Consider the following 22,425-nt stretch of genomic DNA (forward strand, 5'->3'; position numbering starts at 1 on the left):
CTATTAAATGGTACAGTGAGCAAACAGTGGATAATAATTCCTTTTTAGATTCACATTAGCCGTGAAGTGACAAACCTTTCCATTCAATGCGACTGGAGGCTTGTTAATCCCTGCTAGTAACCATAAGACAAACAGATCGACGTCAAAGTAGTGCTGTCCTTGGATTTTAAACTTCCAAACTCATTAAAACCCCCTTTTATTTTTTGTCCACCAACTGTAAAGATCTGTTAGTGCCAAACTTGTGATAATGAGCCCTCAATTTTATCCAAATTGACAAAGACTTATAGCATATTGTCCAGAACTTTAACACTATGCATAAAAACAAAATATACTGAATTAAGTCTTTAGAAATGCAAATTTTCATAAGAATTTTATATGAGATAGGATTTAAAACCTTTTGATGTTTGATTATCTAACATGAATACTTAAGGCTGACTTGGTATTGATTTCTAACAAATCTTTCTTTAAATGGCCTTGTTATAGTTATTTATATAAAACAAATTCACAAGAATATGCATAAACAATGATTTCAATATAAAATAATATATAGCAGTTACAAGGTAATTTAATGAACTTTCTTACACCAAATCAATATAGGAATTCTTTACCCTTTTTTATCACTTTGACAGAACGATCTCTAAGGACCCACATGACACTCTCTGCATGTAACACACTGATTCAGTAGCTTAACATGATCAGGTCGAGACCACTATTAAAAATTCTGATACTTTTACCCTAAAAAATATCATGGCCCGATGACCAAAATAGGAACAAAACAACAGATGCTGTTCAGATATTGTCAATTAATTTTGTCCACTACTATATATCTTTCAACAGTCGGACACTTGTAATTTATAATTAAACTCTGTAAGATTTTCTGGTTATGTTTTAAAGTTCCCATTCCATAGTTTTTTTAGGTCACATTGGGTTATATAATATTCTATTGATTCCATGCTCACATAACAAAATACAGAAATTTAAGCTCATCCTAAGGATTTTACTTTCGGGTAATTACTTGATGAAGCATTTTCTACAGTGACACATACTTACTTTATATAGACTTGTTAATAACTAAATAATGTACTGACTGTCAATGGGTTTATGGAAGCTCTACTTTATGCAATACATTTAATATTCTATGTCAAAAAGAAGATAATAATGAAAGTTAATTGTTTTTCATGGGAAGGCCAAACCAAGAAATTTTGTTCCCAAGGAAAAGGAGATTTCTTTTGATGTGTATACTGAAAACAACAAAACAACAAATTCAAGAATTCATGATCTTGTGTTTCTTTCCTAATCCACGAAAACTGGTATCCACGAATTAAAGTACTTTCACAGTATAGTAAACATGCAATAATGACCCATTCAGTTATCTCATAGTCTTGATTTGTAGATCATTTGAGGTCATCCCCTACACTTTGTATATATGTACAGGTATCTAATGTCCTTATGTAGTAGAACTCATGAAATGATGACTACTTTTCAGTTGTTTACAATTCATGTGTTCCAGTACCCCGGGTATGAGGTCAACACTTATGAAGCTTCCTCTAATGGTCAAGTTGATGAAAATTTTACTTGCTCAAAATGAATACGAGGTTGTCTTAAAGTTAATGCATGTTGAAAAATATGTCAAATTTGGTTGTCCTTCAGGCAAGTATTATTTAACTTTCACTTGTCTGAATTGCAATTTTTACTTGTCCTGGCCAACCTGTATGAATCAAGTGTTCTCATACTTAGTATAGGCAATTTCATCATAGACAAAAAAGGGGAGAGCAGGCATTTGATACATACATGTACATGTACCATTAAATATACAAGATGATAAACCAACTAAGATGTTATTCCAATTCAGGTCAAAATTTTCTAAGAAAATCATTACAATGTACCTTGCAAAATACATACATGTTCGACAGAACTATATTTTGTAGGAAACCAAATTTTGTGGTTTTCTAAGTTAAGTCAAACCACGAGTCAAACTATTTTGTCAATAAAAGGTTAAGTAGCTGTCTTTGTAAGAATCATGCAAAATCTGAAAAATGTGATACACCCTAAAAAAGGCTACATATTTTTATTTTTGTAATTAAGTTGTTTTATGGGTCTATACTATGAAATGTGTAATTATTCATTCAAATCTGCCTGCTCTTAGGACATAATAAACATTGAAAATCCATTAGATTCTGTTGTATTTGAGCGTCATTTACAGAGTTATCTCCCTTAATTTTGAAATATACAGTGCATTCTATATAATTTTTATCTCCTAAGAACACGGACTATATGAAAAACTGAAAGTTAATTTCTGTTTACTATGGCAATTCAAACAAAATATCAAAAATTAAAATATGTAGGCTTTTTACCCATGAATCACATTTTGCATGATTCTTAGCTGGAGTGCTACTTAAATTTTAACTGAAAACTTTAATGACACAGCAAAACCCATAAAAGAAAAAACAAAAAATTCAAAGAGTAAACCATTTAAAAAAGTTGATGACATCACAGTCATAATACAAAATTTGTCAATAAGGTGATGGATAAATTTTGTTATCCAATCAGAAAGCATGTTACTTCTGAAATTAAATTATTTAAGAATAACAAGGATTTCAAAGGGGTTGTAAAATCTTTTAAGATCTTTCATGCTAGAACAATATAAGTCAAAAAAATGATTGGTCAGTGTGCTTGTTTTAAAAACATTGAAAGAGTGATCAAGGGAACCGAGTTATAGTGGAAATCAAAAGAATGCAATCCAGGGACAAAGACCAGACATGGAAAACAGACATACACAACCAAAAACATAAAGTAATTAAAATCATACATACAAATTAGCAAATAAGCAACTTGGACTCCACTAAAAATTAGGTCTATTCTACATTTCTGTAAGCTATATGTGTAATTTAATCAATACATGTAGGCACAAGCATAGATAAATTTTTGGTTAATTTGGTTAATGGGCATCAGGCCCCAGTGCCACAAAACTTGAAAAATTACATAAGTCCGAGAATATTCTTAACTGTTTGTGATGTCGTCCATTTCAAAGACTTTGATTGGAGTTACATGTACTATGGATGTTAAGAATATTCTCAGACTTAAATATTTTCTCCTTTTTGTGGCACTGGGACCAGGTTAGAACACTAAGCAAATTCTAATATGTATTTGAATGTGTATTCAATACATATGATTACAGTATAAACTTAACTGACATTATAAAAACATACTTATCTAATGATAAAGTGAATCAAAGGTGCATTACACATGAACAAGGAATTATTCTTTGATAATGAAGGTATAGACCTCATTATGTATCACTCTGTTTAAGAATCAGGCACAATGTTTATAAGGTGTGACACATGAAGAAGAAAAAAACAGATATTTTGTGGCATTAACCTAGTATTTATACATTATACCCTCCAAAAATAACCATCAAAGTGTATGTAAAGTTTGCCCTTTTAAGACTTTGATAGATCAAGTTTAGTTGAAATGTGCTATATAGAAAAATGGCTGGAAAATTTACAATGCACTTTTATCCTTAAGTAGTAAAGAAATATATACGTCATAGATGGTAACCACAATTAAAATAATTCAAAAAGCTTTTTGTTGATTCCTGCATGTATTCCATATATTTGAGACAAAAAAAACAAATTGAGAAAACCATTGCCAGATTCTTACAAAGAATTATACTTGATATGCTACAATGGATCTCACACAGTGATAAAAACTTCTACAAATCCCTCTATAACTGATGTGGCTTCTTTCATACTCCTATTTTTCATCAACAACAACTGCTAAGCATGCTGATTGAATGATAGAAAGTCACAGAAAAAAATGCACAGAACCTTCGTAAAATGAATGACCATCAAAATTATCCAACTTTTGATTTAAAAGAATAACTGGCTACAAATGTACATTGATGGACTCTATGCATGCATGTTAAACTACATTCATTGTACTCAATCTTTGTACTCTTTTTTCTCAATTTTAGCCAACAGATGTGAAAAAAGATCTTAGTGGGACACTGTACAGTGTATATTTGTTATGTGTAAGTACATGTACAAATAAGATTTTTGTTGTATTGAATTTTATACAGTTTGGTGCAATTGCAGGAGTAGACATTAAAATTCAAATGTAACATCAGGATCTTTGTCTATTTTTTTTTTTCTGTAACTTTCTTTCCTGCATATTTTTGATATTTTGCAATGATTTTCATGGTATTCAGTGATAAAATGGACCATTTTTATTCAGGAAAGGAAAATGTGTTTGACAACTAAGGACCAAATTTGCTCAAGTTTGCTCAATTAGCTGAAAACAGAAATACAAATCTAAGATACTGCATGGCAGTTCAATGATGACAAAATTTGAATTTAATGATGGACATACATTGTAAATTTACCATGAAGTTACACTATTGACCCTATATATATTGGGACAGCTTTGTAAGAAAAAGATGTGTACTATTTTTTTCCCACAGCATTTGTAGGGAGATGACATCTTCAATTTGAGAGACATGTTTTAAAAAATCAATCACAGAGGGACCCTGAAGTACATGTAGCTCCACAAATTAATAAATAGGATAAAAAATTATTTTGTCTATGAGCACATTTTTACTGTTATGTATAAACTCCACATCCAAATGTTGAAATATGGTCTTCCTCCTCCTAACTAACCAAGCTACATGTAATGCTCAAGTTTATTCGATATAGGGAAGACTTTGGTGGCACTGTTGATTAATATTTCATCAAAGTAAATGAACATTGAAATTATGAACACAGAATTATACAGGGAGGCTAGGAGGGTGTGCAGATCTTAATTTAAGGGTGGGTGCAGAATCTCTCCATTTCTATGTACTGAGGTCATTGATACTATAATGCAACTTCATCCCTGGTACTGCACATAAATAATCATGTATGCAAACATAATGTAATACATGTATTATATACAAGATGCAGAAGCATTTGGACTACATCCTACACATGACATCCAGCTAAAACTTAAGAACGAATAAATATGACCAAATCAACATGTTTAAGACATACAGTGTAGCAACTGTCATTGTGCAAACAATATCAAATTCAGAAATGTGCATATTTCCTGAGTTATTTAAATGTATTAATGACCTCATGAATAAACAATAGCAGAATTGAATTATTATACACAAATCAAACTGGTCATTACTTTTTTGATTTATCATTCAATTATCTTATTAGATTAGATCTAGTATGTCTGACTGATACCAGTTAACTTACCTTAATTGACTATAAGGTAAACCCCATTCAGTAAATAATTCCCAGGGGTGACAGGAAGCACCCTTCTCAAGTTGCTATGTTAGGTCTATAATTCAAGTTCATATCACCATAGCAGGATACACATTTAACCTATAATGAAAGAGGCAATTATCAATTTGTTGATATGTATCCAGGAAGACAAACTTGGTGGGCGTGACTTACGTGTCAATCAATTAAATGGCGGTTTCTTCAAAGAAATATCAAGAATAACAGAGGAATCAAATGTGATTTAAATGAACAGATACACAAATTTAGTTAGACGTGTGATGGTTTGACAAGCAGTTTGTAATTCACCTTGAATGGCTTGAGTTTATATCACCATTATCATATATATATATTATTTTTACAAGTAGACGTATTTGAGACCCGTTTTAAAAATTACCCACTTTCGATATTATTTGAATATGTATAGAGGGGTTGATAATTTAGAAGAATTGTGAATCCGTTCGTTACCACAGTAAATTGCCAAATATCTAAAAAAAAAATCGTAACCAAGCACGCACTGCACTCGGAAACAAAACCGGAAATGATAAATATTTTCATCTTAGTCAATTTTGCACTTTGTCATTGTCTATTTGAAGTTTGAAGAAAATTGAATCTGAAAGAGAAAGTTTCATCAATATTGTAAGAACAATTGTCCCCTTTTCCCCTATTTCTGCGACCACAGCTAGGTTTGACTTTTATCTTGCTTTCCAGTAAATCACGCGACTATAAGAATTTATACAACAACGCACTTGTCAATTCACTCCATAAACCTGTCCCTCTGCTCTTGATCAGTGGATGGTTTGTCAACACTTTATCCAAATAATTTAATACTTCTTGGAATTCCACGCTAAAGGATTTTTATTTCTTTTTGTTTTGAACACCTCCAGTTCTAAAAGGGATTACAAATAATTAGACTGTCTTGGGAGGCTGATTTTTATTTAGGATTGCCTCCCTTCACAAACGTCCAATTAAAAAATGCCCCAGCGAAAGTCATGATGTTATTTACCTTGCCCTCAGATGACACAGAATGCAAAGTGAAGTCGCCCTCTAAGTTCACTCATAAACCATCTTAAAAATTGCAGAAATATTAAAAGGTTTTTATAAAAGTTCTTAAATTCATACGGTTATTTCTGGAACAGCGTCATAAATCTCATCAAACCTCCTTGTATTCAGTGTATGCAACCATTTCACTATACTACTACTACCTAGAAATCAGCTTTAATCAAATATTTGATTAAGCACAAATTATGAGGCCAAAAGTGGTCCTTACCAAACTTTCTCCTAAATGACAATGCAGTAGATTGAAACAGTGTTTAATTTGTTCTTGTTGCATATTTTTACCAGCATTGGCTGGTCGACTGGTCCCACTTTCGAGGTCTGTAATCTCTGTTTCAACCAAACTTGTCTTCTGCTTGAAACAGGCTCTGACGGACTGCTACATTACACCTGTATGTATCAATAAAGACTTCAATCTTAATTTTTCATTTATAAAATTTGAGTATGATATTCATGGTCAACTTATATCCAGAGACAGGTCAATTATAACCTTAATGCTATCACTTTGAAAAATCACTGTTACTTTTCTGCAATGCATGTTTGTCAATTGTATTTTCAGTTATAATGGAAGCTGAGCCAGATGATCAGTCAGCTCAAACAAGACATTTCAACAGGACATATACAGTATCTAAACCACAGGCTGCTGGGCAACCTTTGGTACATGATGATGTTATAGTTATTCCAGATACACCAAGGTAAAAGTCACTAGCAAACCTTCATGACCATAGTTCAATCTAAATTATGATTTGTACAGTGTATGTCTGTTCATTGTGAGGATATACATTTTGTAGTTAGTGTTGGAAATAAGGTCATCATTAACAATTCGTAATAGTGAGCACAGCTCAGCAAATCTGCAGGGAGAGCAGAGAGCTCTACGACAACATCCATGTGCTAGTTAGCAGGATGCAGAATGTTGAGAACAAATAATCATCAGCCGGAAGTGACATGTCACAGAAAAAATGCAAATTAACAATAAGTCTCTCATATAATTATGTTAAGAACTTGAACAATGTCTTGGATATCTAAAAATATAACTTAAATAGCAAAAGAGGATTGGAAGTAAATACATTTACAATGTTTACTTTATGACAATGTTACATTGCAATCATTGTCATCACTTTTACCATGTTCCAAACTCAGTTCCAAAGACAGAAAATATGAAAATACTAATTTCTTTTAGATAAAATGATCAAATGCATTTATGGTTCAAACACACATAAATATTTTATTTATTTTAATGAGCAATTTTATTTCAAATATATTCATTGTATACATGTGTATGAATATTCAGTGATATCTGCTGACTAAGTACAATGTACTCCTCATGCATGCTCTGTTCTGCTCTGCATGTGCCATTTTAAAAACATACATGTAATACATTCTCATCAAAACACTGTGCTTGCAATGCCTACTCCATATTAGTTTCTGACACCTGAACATTCTTTTTTACATTTATTCAATGCATGTAAATTACAATTGTTTTAAATCAAGTTTAGAAAAAAAGAATAGAAAGGAATTTTATTACTTAAATATGCATTTATTAACCTTCATCTGTGGCAACATCCCTTCGGCTCCTGCGTATGGAGTGTTCATATCACAACTCATACGTTATGCCAGAGCTTGCTGGGACTACGCAGACTTCTTGTATCGCGCTAGAACTCTGACAAATAGGCTTCTGAAACAGGGTTATGTTGCTACAAGATTGAAGTCATCACTACAGAAGTTTTATGGTCGTCATCATGAACTCGTGGATCCTTATGGTGTATCCATCAGCACCATAGAACTGATTTATTCAACGGGTCATAGTTTTCCTTCCCTCGTTTGTCTACCCTGGACTTGACTTTTTATGAGCAACTCGGCGGGTGTTTCTAGAAAAGCAGAGGATGCTTACCCTACCGGTGCACCTGGTCCATGCTCCCAGTTTTTACTGGAGTCCGAGTTGCTCATTTACTTTTGTCACTTTGTATGTATGATTTTAGTTACTTTATGTTCTTTGTTGTGTATGTCTGTTTTCCATGTCTGGTCTTTGCCCTGGATTACATTCTTTTGATTACCGCTATAACCTTGGTTCCCTTAATACTCCTTCTTCAATAGTAACATTTACTGTGCATGTCATTACAATATAATAATCTCATTGGATAATTAGCTTTACACATGATATTTCATGAGGCGATGAAACACATTATTTATATAAGCCAATTAAGTGGACTACTTTCATTGATCACTATGTATTGTATACTTTCTATGTATATATCTACTTGTCGCAACATTTTGGACATGAAGTGCTAGCCCGCTTTGTTGAAAATGTGCTACAGTCAATACTTTTACATGCTAATGAAACATCAAAATTTAAAAATACAAATAAAAAAAATTAATGGTCCCAATACCAAATAAGAAAATGAACAATCACTAGTGAACATATTGCAAATTTTAAACTGCCCGACACAATCACTAACTACACTTTCTTTGAACAGCATGTAATTTATGTATTTTTTTGCAAGGTTCATGACTTTACAAGTCTATTGGCACTGCTGTTTTTGCCACTGTGACATTTTTTATAATTTTTTTTTTACATTTTCCAGTCCAGTGTTTTCAAGATTTGTTGGAAGAAAAGATAGAACTTCACAACAAATCAATGCACTCAATGGTATCAGGAGAAAAATAAGGACAGAAGAAGACAATCTACATGAAAATAATTCCAACTTGCCGAGTAGTAGTGCACAAAAAGAAAGCAACAGGCATGATATAAAATATTTTGATAGTAATTTATTAGGTAAGAGTTCAGTTAATTCATTAAAAACAAGAAAATACGGACTGAAAGACAACAACCCTGCTCTGTTTGATTATCTTTTGGGCAAGAATCAACGAGTAGATTCAAAAGGCCTGATAGATTTAGTAGGTAAAAAAACTTTTGAATCTCATAGAAACAAAAGTAGCGATTCTGACTCTAGAGATATTTATAATGTCGCTGAATTTTTGTACAAGGATGGTCTAGAATCAGTGCCTGATAGAGGAAAAAAGTCGAAAGACAGTTGTTCTGTTATGTTATTTGGTGCTTCAGAACCAAGGGATGATTCACAAAGAATTAATAATCAAGTGTTTGGTCAAACTGTGGAAAAAAGTGATGTAGTTCGAGAAGAAGCAAAGGATGCATTAAGTAACAGGAGTAATACAATAAGAACAAATGGTCTGTATTTCTCTGATAATATCACAAAACAAGCCAAAACAGCAAGAAACAAGAACTTGAACAGATACTTTGAAAGTTCTGATAGTTTGTCTTCAGAGGAGTATACAGAGCTGCCATCACCATCCAAGCATGATTTATTTTCAAGTAGAATAAGCAATGATCAGCCATTAAATAAAAAATTCAAATTTGATACTTTACGCTGGCCGTCAGATTCTAACTCTGAATCAGATTCTGATAACACTAATGACAGCGTTCCACTAAAAGAACTTCTTGATAATTCATCATCAAAGAAAAAACTTTTTAGCTTTAGAAATTCTCAGGGGAAAAGTACAAAAGACAATTCTCCAACTTCTGCTCATGTAAGCTTTGAAGAAGAAATTGGTGCCATGGATAAATTTCTTTGCAAAAGTCCAAGAGGAAATAATTCACAAAAAACAAATGGTTCCATGGATAAACTTCTCTGCAAAAGTCCAAGAGGAAATAATTCACAAAATCCCCAAAACAATGGAAAGAACAAATATTTCAACTCTCCTAAGTTTAATAAAAAATCAGAATCAGGTTCAACTTCAGGGCAAAGTAGTTTGGATTCTCATCATATTCAGGGTATGAAACATTCTTATTCTGGAAAACTGATTCAGACAAGGCCAGACTCAAACATACAGAAAAACTCTGGAGCATCAACTTCACATGGTATCCGAGGTATGAAAAATTCTGATTCTGGAAAACCAACTCATACCAGACAAGAATCAAACCTACAGAAAAACTCAGGAGCATCTACTGCAAACTCTCATCATAGGTGGTCAAATTCAAAATTTCCGGAATCCAGGGATGATGATTCTGTAATATGCATTTCCAGTACTACTTCCCCAGATCCTAACATTGATGGCATTAATTTTGATGATAGCATGGACATAGAATTTGATCAGGCTATTCCATCACCTGATTCAATTGGCGCAGTCCGTGGTCCATTTATCAGCCCAAGAGTACCAGTTCCTAATTCTGTACGAAGAGGAAGACTTGGGGAGCGGAGAACAAGACAAGAGAGACCAGAGGAAGTTGTCCCTGTGGATCACATTCAGACCGTTGTATCACCTCGAGACCCAATATCCTTGTCACCATACATGTTGAGTAGATCAAGGACTTCTAGAAGCCACAAGGGTAAGAATATACATGTACATGTTACATCTTTGATGCTTTGAATATTTTATCCTGCTATTGCAGGGGCAGGACAAATCCACACATTTTGCCCTGTCCCTAAGCCATGTACAATTCCATACATGTATATTGCAATCAAAAATGAATTTAGAATCTACAAAATAACAAAATTAATTTAAAATTCCATTAAAGTTTGGGCACAAATAAAAGCGCTTTCACAGTATTCAGAGAAGATTGTCTGTAAAAAGTATATACATGTTTGTAATATTGAAATGTACATGTGTGTCTTTAAATCTCACAAAAATATTAGTATATGTGTATACTCTCAACAGTGGAGATATTATTAGTGGAGTCACAGTGTCTCCACTCTCCACAGTGGAGATATTATGAGTGGAGTCACAGTGTCTCCAGTCTCTCTCCACAGTGGAGTCACCATTTCAAAAATTGTCTGTAGTTTACTATTCATTTCTTTATACCAAAGTATATTTAATGGTTCTACATGTAGTAGTTTAATAATGTTTCTCAGTTATGGACAGAAAAACATACTGAAAAGTAATGAAATGGAGCAATTTATTTGTGGAGGGCATGGGTGACTCCACTGTGAAGAGCGGAGAAATTAAAATTTTACTTGACAGTAGTGTATTTCTGTGAAAAAATACTACATTGACATCACTAAAAGATCTACACTGTATAGTTAAGTATCTCCTAAGGCTTCAGTGTCTGTTTAAAGTTGTATGTACTGTTTTATGACATAGATACATTTTGTATCTTGCTGTGGTTATATATCAGGTTTGTGCTTACAATGATTATACATGTATTTGTACAAGAAAATTTTTACTCCAAACTAAATGTAAATACATGTAGACTCTGAGAGAATGTGACTGACAGATTTTCTAATGTAAATACTTATACTTTTGCTGTTTAAAACTACCAGGATTTTTTACAGGAAGACATTCCAGAGTAAGGAACATGAGTCGAGAGAGAGTATCCACTCATGGTACAGATTTTACCACTGCTACCTCATTATTGACTCCCAGGTCTAGGGATACTGCTCAGCAAATCACTCAACAACAATCTGATGAAGACTATGCTAGAAGACTGCAGGTATAGTTATTCTATTCTTTTCTTTAAGAGGTAATTACCACATTCCTTTCTAATGATTTCTCAAGACCTCATTTCTTTTTCCAAGAGGTAATGACCTCATTTCTTTTCTCTAAGAGGTAATGACCTCATTCCTTTCTCTAAGAAGTAAACACCTCATTTCTTTCTCCAAGAAGTACTTACCTCATTTCTTTTCTCCAAGAGGTAATCACCTCATTTTTTTTTTCTCCAAGAAGTAATCACCTCATTTCTTTCTCAAAGATGTAATTGCCTCATTTCTTTCTTCAAGAGGTAATCACCTCATTTTTTTCTCCAAACAGGTAATTACTTCTTTCCATTCTCCAAAAAAGAATTACCTCATTCTATTCTTCTAGAAGTCAACTATCCTACATGCCCAGTTTACCTTTATGTTTGTTCAACAATTACATGTGTGTTGGTGTAAAACCTGTGCCCACAAAAAAAGTATTGATTATACCAACATTTTTAGTGTGTACTATTTAAGTGTTAAGGTACTAGCCACATAAGATTAGTTGAAATAAAGATTAAATTTATGCATTAAATCCCACTCGATTAATGGGTGGTAATTCGTGGGACTTTCCCATTTTTGATGCTATATGAGTAAATGGGGGTATACATGTACCATGTAGCAGAACATTTGCAACTTCATATTTTTTTTCTTTCTTTAAATAGTAATGAATTGTGACAGTACATGTATATTTTTTTTAAACTTTAAAGGAAGGCATCTTCAAAATGTTTTTATCATAGTAGGTTTTGACAAACTTTCATGAAACATCACAGTACATAATTAATTGTAAAAAAATTGGTCACTTTTACTGCTGTATATCACAGGAAGAGATGGACATGGAATTTGCCCTGTCATTACACAACATGGAGAATCAGCCTCCTTCTGAGTATTCTACAGATGGCGCCACAGGAGATAGCAGTACACTAGTAAATGACACTGAAAATGAGAGAAGTCAACAGACCAGGGCTAGAATGTTTGGTTTAGAGGGTAATTTTGATATCTTAAAAATGTTGTTATCCCATCTAAAATGCAGAATTATTACTAGGGTCTTAATAAATGTCCTTCACATTCAGATGACACACATACAATGTACATACCGGGGATGGATCCTGAAAGGGAGTATTCTGATCCATAAGTTAAAAAACGATATTTCCAGTCTACATTTACTAATTATTTTTCACTAATTTTACACATAATTAACCAAATTTTCCAACAGAAAAAGGGTCCAACACTTGATTCCTTCCATGGTTCAACTACTGCATGCATGGATAACATTCCATAAACATTTTAGTTTTTTTTTCTATTGAGTTCTATACCGTCTTGTGGTAGCTCACTGTATTAAATTATTTGCCATTCTTTATATGAATTCTAAACTCAACTTGGTAATTGTATATTCTGTAATATAAGGATATGAAGTAAAGTCATTTTGGTTTATATTTTTGAAAGATTTCAGTGTGACAAAGTTGCTTCATTTTTATGTTTAAAAAAAAAAGCAATCAAAATAATTTAAAATGTTTTAGCAAAATAAAATGGAGTTCTTCTAAAGGTAGTTTTCAATGAATCAAAACTTGTGTCTTTAATATATACTGAAAATAATCTTTAAAAGTTAAGGATTACTACATGTAAATTACTTGTTTTTACCTTGTATTCATTATTTTAGATATAGAAGCTTATCTTAACCATCCAGAAGAAAGTTCAGGAACATTGGAGGTACAGATATCAATCTAAAAGTTATAGCAACTGTTATGTGCAGTTATATCTTACACCCTTCGTCAGTAATATTGTTTGTATTGAAGAAATTTCATTTTGGAAGTAATTTGTAGCACTGTTTTAGAAATATTGTTCATGGGGCAATTCTTGTAGAAATATAAAATTTCCATTTAAGGACATTTGAATTCTTTGGTTTTCAGACCATTTTTTGTGATAACAAATAAAGAAGGAGGGAGGGGGCATTTTCTTATTATTGCCCCCCCCCCCAAACGCAAAGAAAGTGATGACAGTACTATATACATTGCTCATGAAAAAACTATGAGGGAGGAGTTGGTTTTTAATGATATTTTAATAAAAATGGGTAATGAGGACCCCCAAAAGAGTGCCTGAGATTCAAGTAATTGTAATTAATTTTAGCTACCCTAAATTTAAACCCACAAATTCTTAATTCTCTTGTTAAGATTTGACAAACCTCCCAAAATATATACCATGAATTTAGGTACCTCAACAGAAGATTAACTGAAAAATCTCATTGTAATTATTTGAGTCACAACTTACACAATGCAATAACCTGTTGCGATATCGTAACTTTTGCGTACTTTTAGTCTTACCTTATTGGAGAAATCTACCACAGGATAATGATGATACACTGTGAAAGTACTTTTGTTTGTGAGGTACCAGTTTTCGTGGTTTTCGTGGGTAGGCCAAACCACGAAATTAAGTTACCAATAAAAAGATTTCCATTGATGTGTATCCTGAAAACCTCAAAATCACAAATTTAAGGATCCATGAACTTGTGTTTCTTCCCTAATCCATGAAAATTTGTAATTAAAACGAATTAAAAGACTTTCACAGTATAGGCTTAACCATGAGTAATAATATATGGAACGGGGTATATATGGCATGTATAAACGTGATATGAATCATGTGATAGAGTATTGTACCATTGACTTAGCATCAAAATAGTGTGTCTAAGTTTGACAGCATGTTGTTCTGTAGAATTGTCTTGTCTCAAACCTTATTTTACCTGTCAATGACAATGGACTTAAAATTACAATCAGTCCATCAATCATAAAAATTATAATCAATCAATCGGATGATCATATAGGTATGTATCTGTTCCAAATGTAAACATGAAATTCAGGGCACATGGTGTCACTTCTAAACCTAATAGTAATTTTAGTATGCTTTTTTTTAGATGTTAAGAGCAAGTATGGTGACTCCACCTCGTGTCAGGTCAAGAACTAGAGTTACAAGGAGACAGAGATTGAACAGTAGCCTTGAGGCCTTAAGTATGTAGCAAATCAGAACTCGATTTTCTCCCATTTTAAGCCAATGATTAAAAATCCACATGTCTTATTAACCATCGAGCAGTGATTGAATTTCTGCAAATTTTTCTGCCATTTTACATTTTCTGAGTTTTCATGGGAGAAACTGCTTCCCCTGCAGCATACTCTTGATTTAGTTTTTTTTTCTCTGCTCTCTGTAGTAAGGTTAAGATTAGTTAAGGACAGCAGAATTATTGAAAAAAACAATGAATTTCTCTTACAAGTGTTAAAAATCTCAGTTTCGTTAAGGATGAATGTAAGTATCTATTCTTTATTAATATGCTGCATTTTATAAACGAGTAAGCTCAATTTTAAATGTATTGAAATTTATCTAAAAATTCACCATATTGACTGCTTTAGAACCTTTCTTCAAAACAAAACTCCACATCATTATCTATTGAAGCTTTGAATATAGTCAAAACCACTGTCTAGACAAAACGTTTCAAAGATGTGTTTGTTATTTCATCAGAACTCCTGGGATATTTAAAAAAAAACCTACTTTAGTTGTGATAAAACCAGACACTGTTTGATAACCTTGTTGGGAACCTGCTTTTTTTCTTCCCTCACATTTAAGGCTAATGCCTTCTTCAAATTAGCAATCTAGCTATAATAAGGAAGAATGCCTCCCTCATAATAAAATACAGATGAGTGATTTTAACAGAAATTACATACTCAAGTATATGCCAATAGAGTATAGTAGTTCTGTTTGTTCAGAATACTCGGGATGGGCCATTATGAGTTGGGCACCAAGTATCATTGTTTTAATGATTTTTTTTTATCTAAGGGATAATTCAAGAAGATTAATGAAAATGTAGACTAGTAGTGGCTAAAAATCCCAAATGTACCTTTAAGTAAGAACTTAGTGCTCAAATGAAATCTTCAAATTAAAAAAAACCCCACAAACTCTAGAATTATTGACAATCCCAAAAAATTGATATCCACAAATGAAAGGAGTGTATAGAAGTATTGTGAACATCTTGTACACTGTTATATATTTACTTGTTTCAGATCGGATGGAGGCTCACCTAATGAGTATCATTGATAGAAGTAGCACTGTAAGTAATAACATTGTAATTGTAAGGTATAGGTCAAAGGTCAAACTACACAATTTTACATGTAAGTGCTATTCTCTATAAGAAGAATCATGGTGAAAAAAAAAAGATACAAGTTTTTCCATGAAATCTTACTCAAAATGTTTCTGAAATGCAGATTTGGCATTCATTTCTTTTTCATGTGTCAGTAATTCAAGATAAGAATTATATGAAATGCATTTTCAATTTTCATCGTCAAAGGGAGATAACTCACTTTTCTCTATTATTATTTTAGCTCACTTTTTGCATCTTTGGAAACTTCTAAGATAAAAAAAATGTCAATGCATCTTCAATAGGCAATAAATTACTGGAAAGGTATTTTCTTGTAATATTTTTTGCTATTTTTGCAGTGGACAGAAACCCATGAAATGAATTTTTTAACACTATATATCACTAATCTTAACTGATACCATGAAAATAAATACCTTAGAATGTGTTCATTCGACAGAATCTGCAAAAATTAACATGTTTACAGTATGTGCCCACATTGTCAAATTCCTGTTTTTTTTTTTACTGAGCAAGGTAGTCAAAATACAAAATTATATACGTAAGTATATTGAAATTTTCCATTCATTCAGAATAGTAGGCAAAAAGAATTCTACAAATTAACCACTGGTAGACAAGTTTAATTTTGCACATTTTGAAAATTGACATCTTTGTATAAAATAACTTTAATAATTTTTGCATCCATAATGTGCTTATGTTTGTATTGTATATTTGTACAGGCTGCAGGTAGAAACAGAAGAGGAAGGAGATTTTTCCCTTCAGTTTCCACTCCAGGAGACGGCCAGGATTATGAGGTATACTCTATAAAAGTAGTCCTCACCTATGCTTCATTAAGTATGCAGACATGATTTTCTTCCTCATTTCAAATATGGATATTACTCTCGTATTTCATTTTTAAAGTATGTTTACTTCCAATTTTGTGAATTTCCACATTTTTTTTGTCAGCTTGAAGTCTTTGTAGAATCAAGAATGATTATGGCTCAGTGTTTCTTATTTCCTGTTACCTGGGGCAAGTGAAATTTGGGTCAGGGAAAGTTAGGTACTTCCTGTGGCAAGTTGAAAACTTAATATGCTGTAAGGATTTGTTTTGTTAGGAAAGCAGTCATTGACTGTGGGAAAGTTGATTTTATATTTTTTTTTCCCGAGGAAACCTTAATTTCTGAAAAATCCTAGAACACTGATTGCTGTTGGAAAGAAAAAAAAACCGAAGAAATTAAAGAAATGAACTAGATTTAATGATCTAATAATTGTACTGGTATGACCAGAGGTGTTATAATTAATGCAGCTTCGAGTAAAGATGTACTATTGTAAACCAGGAAGTTTTTGTGTTGTCTTTTTTTCCCCTGATTTCTGTGATCAATCTACTTTCCCAGGAAGTTTTTTCCCACAGTTTTAAGTTTGTGATCTCATCCCAAATATTATGTTTATGTTTTTTTCAAGAAAGATGTTTAAGGAACTCATAAAAATCATTGGAACGTTTGTATTCAGCATTTTACATCAATATCATATAAGCATCAAAGTAATCTGGACTGATTTCATTTGGTTTCAAAGAAAAGCTTGACAGACTGTGGTGAAATTGAATATGATACAAACATATCACTGACATCATGGGTTATGTCCCTTACCTTAGGCCTAGCTCCTTAATTTTCAAATTAAAGCTCTTACCTCGAGAATAAAACTGCATGGAAATGTTTACAGTTTACCGTAGGTAGACAAAAAGAAAGTTTTCTACTAGTAGAAGCTGATGGGGAAAGAGATGATTCATACTGCTTTAATCATCAATCCTCAAAGTGGAGTGTTGGGAAGCATATACTATATCCAGTTAGATTTTGATTTATACAGAAATTTTCAGAAATTTTTTTTTATTATGCTTTTTGTTATTTTAGGAATTACTGAACTTAGCAGAAATGATGGGAGAGGTTAAAAAGCGTGGTTTATCTAAGAACCAAGTAACCAAGTTACCAGAGAGAAAGTACCAGACAATTCCCGGGGAGGAGGCTAAAGAATGTCACATCTGTATGTCTGAGTTTGAAGACAAGGAGATCCTGAGGATACTACCTTGCTTTCATGAGTTCCATACTCCCTGTATAGACAAATGGATTATTGTAAGTTATACTACATAATAATATGATGTACTTCAATGTTTTGTAGACCACAGCCATGGTAAAAAAAGTGTTAAACACATGACCAACATTTCTTGCAGCACACAGGCTGCGTCTATCAAAAAATATGAAGAGACTAGTCAAATTAGAATCAAAATAAATCAGGAAAACTCCATTTTTTCGTTGTTTAACCTCAGTATTGCTAGGAGTAATACAATGCAACATAAATGGACAGCCTGTGGTGAAGCAAGGATAAATTGGAGTTTTTGTGATTTATTTCTTAAATAAATTAATTTAATTTGTAGTAAGCTTTATTATTGTTCGGGTCTCTTAAGGAGGTAGACCTAGCGTAAGGGACACAACTCTTAAAAATCATTGGAACATTTGTATTCAGCATTTTACATCAATCTCATGCAAGCATCAAAGTAACTTGGATTGATTTCATTCTGTTTCAAATGAAAGCTTGATAGGCATTGGTGAAATTGAGTATGATACAAATATATCACTGATTTCAAGAGTTGTTTGCCTTACTCTAGGTCTACATCCTTAAAGCAACATACATTATTTTAAATATACTATTGGGTATATGTGTTTTTACCCATTTTCAGCCCTGTTATTAAGTGAAATTCAGGCTTTACCACTTAAATGTTCTTTTGCATATCTTTGTTTTAAAAAGATGACTTATAACACTTACAACTTATATACAAAAATAGTTACAAGCTATTATGTCACTTTTAAAAGTGTCAAAATGACATCACAAATTACTGTTACTATGCAGTTTTCAATGATTTATGATGAAATTGGGAGGATTACCATAGTTTTTTTTTAATCTTGAAATATTGGCCACATGCTTTGACTAAGTATTTTGTCAATAGTTGTCTTTGGTACAATAGACATTCATTGTTGAAATAATCAAGTTGTTGATACAACTGGCTAATATTTCCTGTATTGAAATATGTCAAGAAATCAAGGATTATTCACTGATTCCATCAACAAAGGTCAAATGTACACATTTTATGTGCATTTAGCACATCGGTTTTCATGTTACACATGCATTTAATGTAAAAAAAGTATTCCAAACAAAGTAGGTGCACATTTTTTAAAATAATGCATCATCAATAGTGATTTGACAAACTTTATTTTCAGGACTAAATTTAATATGAACTAGACCTACCCTTTTGATACTGTGACATCCACAATTCAAATAATTCTGAACTTAAGGAGGTAGACCTATAGTAAGGGAAATAACTCTTTAAATCAGTGATATGTTTGTATCATATTCAATTTCACAAAAGACTTTCAAGCTTTCCTTTAAAACAGAATGAAATCAGCCCGAGTTACTTTGATGCGTACATAAGATTGATGTAAAGTGGTGAATACAAACGTTCCAATGATTTGTAACAGTTGTGTCCCTTACCCCAGGAGTTTTGATAAAGGATTAAATCTTAATTTGGATTTGGAATCATTAAATTTAAAGGATTTTTTTTTTTTTTTTTTTATTTTGGCCTGAAGTTTTGCTTTCAAAACTATTTTTTTGATAATTTATACTTGTTCATTAAAGACTTCGCCATTCAAAAAGTGTAGTCTGCTCCGAAGTTTAAGTTATACACATGTATTACATAACTATGGTCAAAAGTTAAAAATTAAACTTTATATAGTATAAGACAGTGGTGATTAAAATGATGAGATTGCTATTGTTTCATATATCAGGGTCATAATTCTTACCAAATCAAAAGTTTATAAAAAAAACTGCTGGCTGGTGTTGATTGCTTAGCTGTTCAATCAATTTCAGTGTATGTGTTTAGACATGATTTTTTTGCAATACCACAAAATTCAGTTTTTCTTCATATATTTACTGTAATGTTTTTTTTACCATATACTTCTGATTTCTTCCATGTCCACATTTATTTTTGTTGGCTTCATAAAATTTTGTCTGTGTGTTACACAAGTGAATTTTTATTGTAAATGCATAGTTTTGACATTTCTTAGCTGCCCATGCTTACAATAAAACTGGTGTTGCCTATTTTAGAGCACATTTCTCAATCAAATGCTGTATTTAATATTTTCACTTTAGAAAGTGTAATCAAGGGAATCAAAAGTCAAAAGAATGTAATCCAGGGACAGCCGCTTAATTACAGGAGAGATCAAAGGAACCAAGGTTATAGCAGTAATCAAAAGAATGCAATCCAGGGACAAAGACCTGACATGGAAAACAGACAAACACAACAAAGAACATTAAGGAACTAAAATCATACATACAAGTAACAAAAGCAAATGAGCAACTCAGACTCCACTAAAAACTTAGAGCATGAACCAGGTGCACCAGTAGAATCAACATCCTCTGCTTTTCTAGAAACATCTGCTTGGTTGTTCATAAAAAGTAAAGTTTGGGGTAGCCAAAAGAGAAAAAAAGAAAACTATGACATCTTGAACAATCACTCAAACAGAAAGAAAAGTTTTTCTACAGAAAATTTCGGGTTTTTTTGTTTTTTTTTTTTTGTGTAAATTAATTGCTATTTATTTGTAGGAGAATGCTACATGTCCAGTTTGCCGAGTAGAAGTTTCAGTATAACAGGTGTTCAACGATCAATAGATGTGCAATTATATGTGGTCACTACACATGCCATAACTGTATATAAATTGAATAATGTACACGAATTCAAATCATAATTGTAATAATTATTTTTTTTTTTTTTTTTAAGTTTTTGTGAGTACCAGGTAAAATGGGTAAAAATCTGACACATGCACATGTCAAAAACTCACCAATCTGACTTTGTAATACTAAGAAGTCTTCTATTTTCGATCTCTGCACACCTACGTATGCTGGAAATTTTACATTGGGATTTTAGAAAATTGAGGATTTTTTTGTTTTGCAGATTTATCTACCCTTGAAATATTCTTTTTGCAGTATATTTCAGTGAAATGAAAGTACATTTACAAAATAAATTGTATCTTTATTTCTTGATTTTGAGTGTACATATAGTCAAATTATACTGTCAAAGTGGTGAGTTTGGTACAGTGTTTCATCCTCTGCCTAATTATTGCAGAGACTAACATTTGAATAATGTACTAATTTGAAAGGATTAGTTGAAATTTATGTCTATGGAGTATTTAGTAGTATGATATATATATGATGTTAACTACATGTTATACAGTTCAAGTAAATTTCACTTGATGCTACCTGTTCTTACTTTTGCTGCCCTCATTAACTGGATGTCCTGTTAGAATCATCTTGTCCTTCCATCATTCTGTCCATCCAGCTCTCTGTCCGTCATAATTTGTTAGCAGTCTACCCAACACTTATCAGATAGATTAATTTCAAATTTTTATATGCCTTTATAAGAGATTTTGGTTGCTGTTTGATATCAACTTCCTGTTTTGAAGGACTTGCCCATTATGCACTATATCATATTCCGGAAACTTTGGTCACAAAATTCTCAGTAGCCACTGGATGCATCAATTTCAAATGTAGGATGGTATTAAGGGGGCATATGTCATAAGCCTCTTACCAATGGGGGATATGACTAGTGCAACAACCAAGCAATTGTTTTTTTAGCTATAGATACAGGGTACAAGATGATATATGGTAGTGACGATTTCGTTGATTTTTGGTTCTTTGTGTTTTTTGTCATAGAAATGAATAGTGAAGAATTTATAATGAAAAAGCATCTCATGATTTGAGTGAATTTATTCATTATATGTTAAACTAATAATGGAAGTTAGAATCTGTGTAATAGTACCAGGCTTTCAGGGGCTTATGTGTTATTTATTTTCCTTTTTTTTTTTACAACAACCCTTATTTTCCATATTTAGTCTCAAAATCCTTAAAAAAAAAAACAAAACAAAACAAAAAAAAACACTAAATTTTCTTTGAAAATTCTACAAATTTTTCAAATTTTGAACAAGCTATGAACTCGTATAGGTAGATGCAAAATGCCTCCCTTCCCCTCAAAAAGAGGAAAATTTTTTAGCTCAAAATTTAGATTTTAGGAAAAAAATTCATCAAAAATATTTTGTGCCTCACTTCACTTTTCTATCCTGAAATCACCTATGTGGAGATGCTGTTTTATATTGATAAGAAGACATTATCATCTGTCAAAGAAGTCCTTAAAATTCTAAAAAATACCTTTATTTTTACAGAATATTGCCCTAAAATATGCCCTTATTCTTTAAAAACTGTAGCTTGAAAGCCTGTAGTACCAACGTTCCTTCTTTTTAAGCTACAGTATTTTTAAGAATCATGCAAATTCTGTACTATGTTATACACTTCAAAAAAGTACACATTTTATTTTTGTTATTGAGTTGTTTTTGGGTTGGTATGATCAAATGTATATATTCTAATCTGACTGTTCTTAAGAGATAATTCACATCAAATACCAAATAGATTATATTGTATTTCATTGTCA

The 22,425-nt window shown here is 32.2% G+C and overlaps 2 protein-coding genes across 3 annotated transcripts in view; one reads left to right on the forward strand and one right to left on the reverse strand.

Moving 5' to 3' along the window:
- Positions 1–5,411, reverse strand: part of LOC148610396 (uncharacterized) — a 61,784-nt gene extending 56,373 nt beyond the window's left edge. The window contains exon 1 of one of the 2 annotated variants that reach the window (XM_088543013.1): positions 5,235–5,411. Coding sequence is in view for 1 of the 2 variants with exons in the window: in XM_088543015.1 (XP_088399141.1) it covers positions 76–83 (8 nt within the window). In the remaining variant the exon portion in view is untranslated. Of the gene's footprint in view, positions 1–75; positions 221–5,234 lie in introns of those variants that run through there. The other variant, XM_088543015.1, reaches the window with a different exon arrangement.
- Positions 5,412–5,758: 347 nt separating this feature from the next.
- LOC148610398 (uncharacterized) lies at positions 5,759–22,425 on the forward strand. The gene is made up of 11 exons (XM_088543020.1): positions 5,759–5,897; positions 6,874–7,009; positions 8,897–10,659; positions 11,603–11,760; positions 12,607–12,769; positions 13,443–13,492; positions 14,691–14,784; positions 15,829–15,875; positions 16,637–16,711; positions 17,804–18,022; positions 20,547–22,425. The coding sequence occupies exons 2-11, from the start codon at positions 6,879–6,881 to the stop codon at positions 20,589–20,591; spliced, it is 2,745 nt and encodes a 914-aa protein (XP_088399146.1). The 5' UTR covers positions 5,759–5,897; positions 6,874–6,878; the 3' UTR covers positions 20,592–22,425.

The sequence above is a fragment of the Perna viridis genome, chromosome 8 (genome assembly GCF_037379345.1).
Source record: "Perna viridis isolate PV_CMFRI_1.1 ecotype Kerala chromosome 8, ASM3737934v1, whole genome shotgun sequence".
Classification (NCBI taxonomy): Eukaryota; Metazoa; Mollusca; class Bivalvia; order Mytilida; family Mytilidae; genus Perna; species Perna viridis.

What these genes read in the sequence shown, in the direction of transcription:
- LOC148610398 (XM_088543020.1), top strand. Translation starts at nt 6,879, where the DNA reads ATGGAAGCTGAGCCAGATGATCAGTCAGCTCAAACAAGACATTTCAAC. An exon ending in GACTTCTAGAAGCCACAAGG is followed by an intron (nt 10,660 to 11,602) that starts GTAAGAATATAC and finishes GATTTTTTACAG; the next exon opens with GAAGACATTCCAGAGTAAGG. An exon ending in TCATTGATAGAAGTAGCACT is followed by an intron (nt 15,876 to 16,636) that starts GTAAGTAATAAC and finishes ATATTTGTACAG; the next exon opens with GCTGCAGGTAGAAACAGAAG.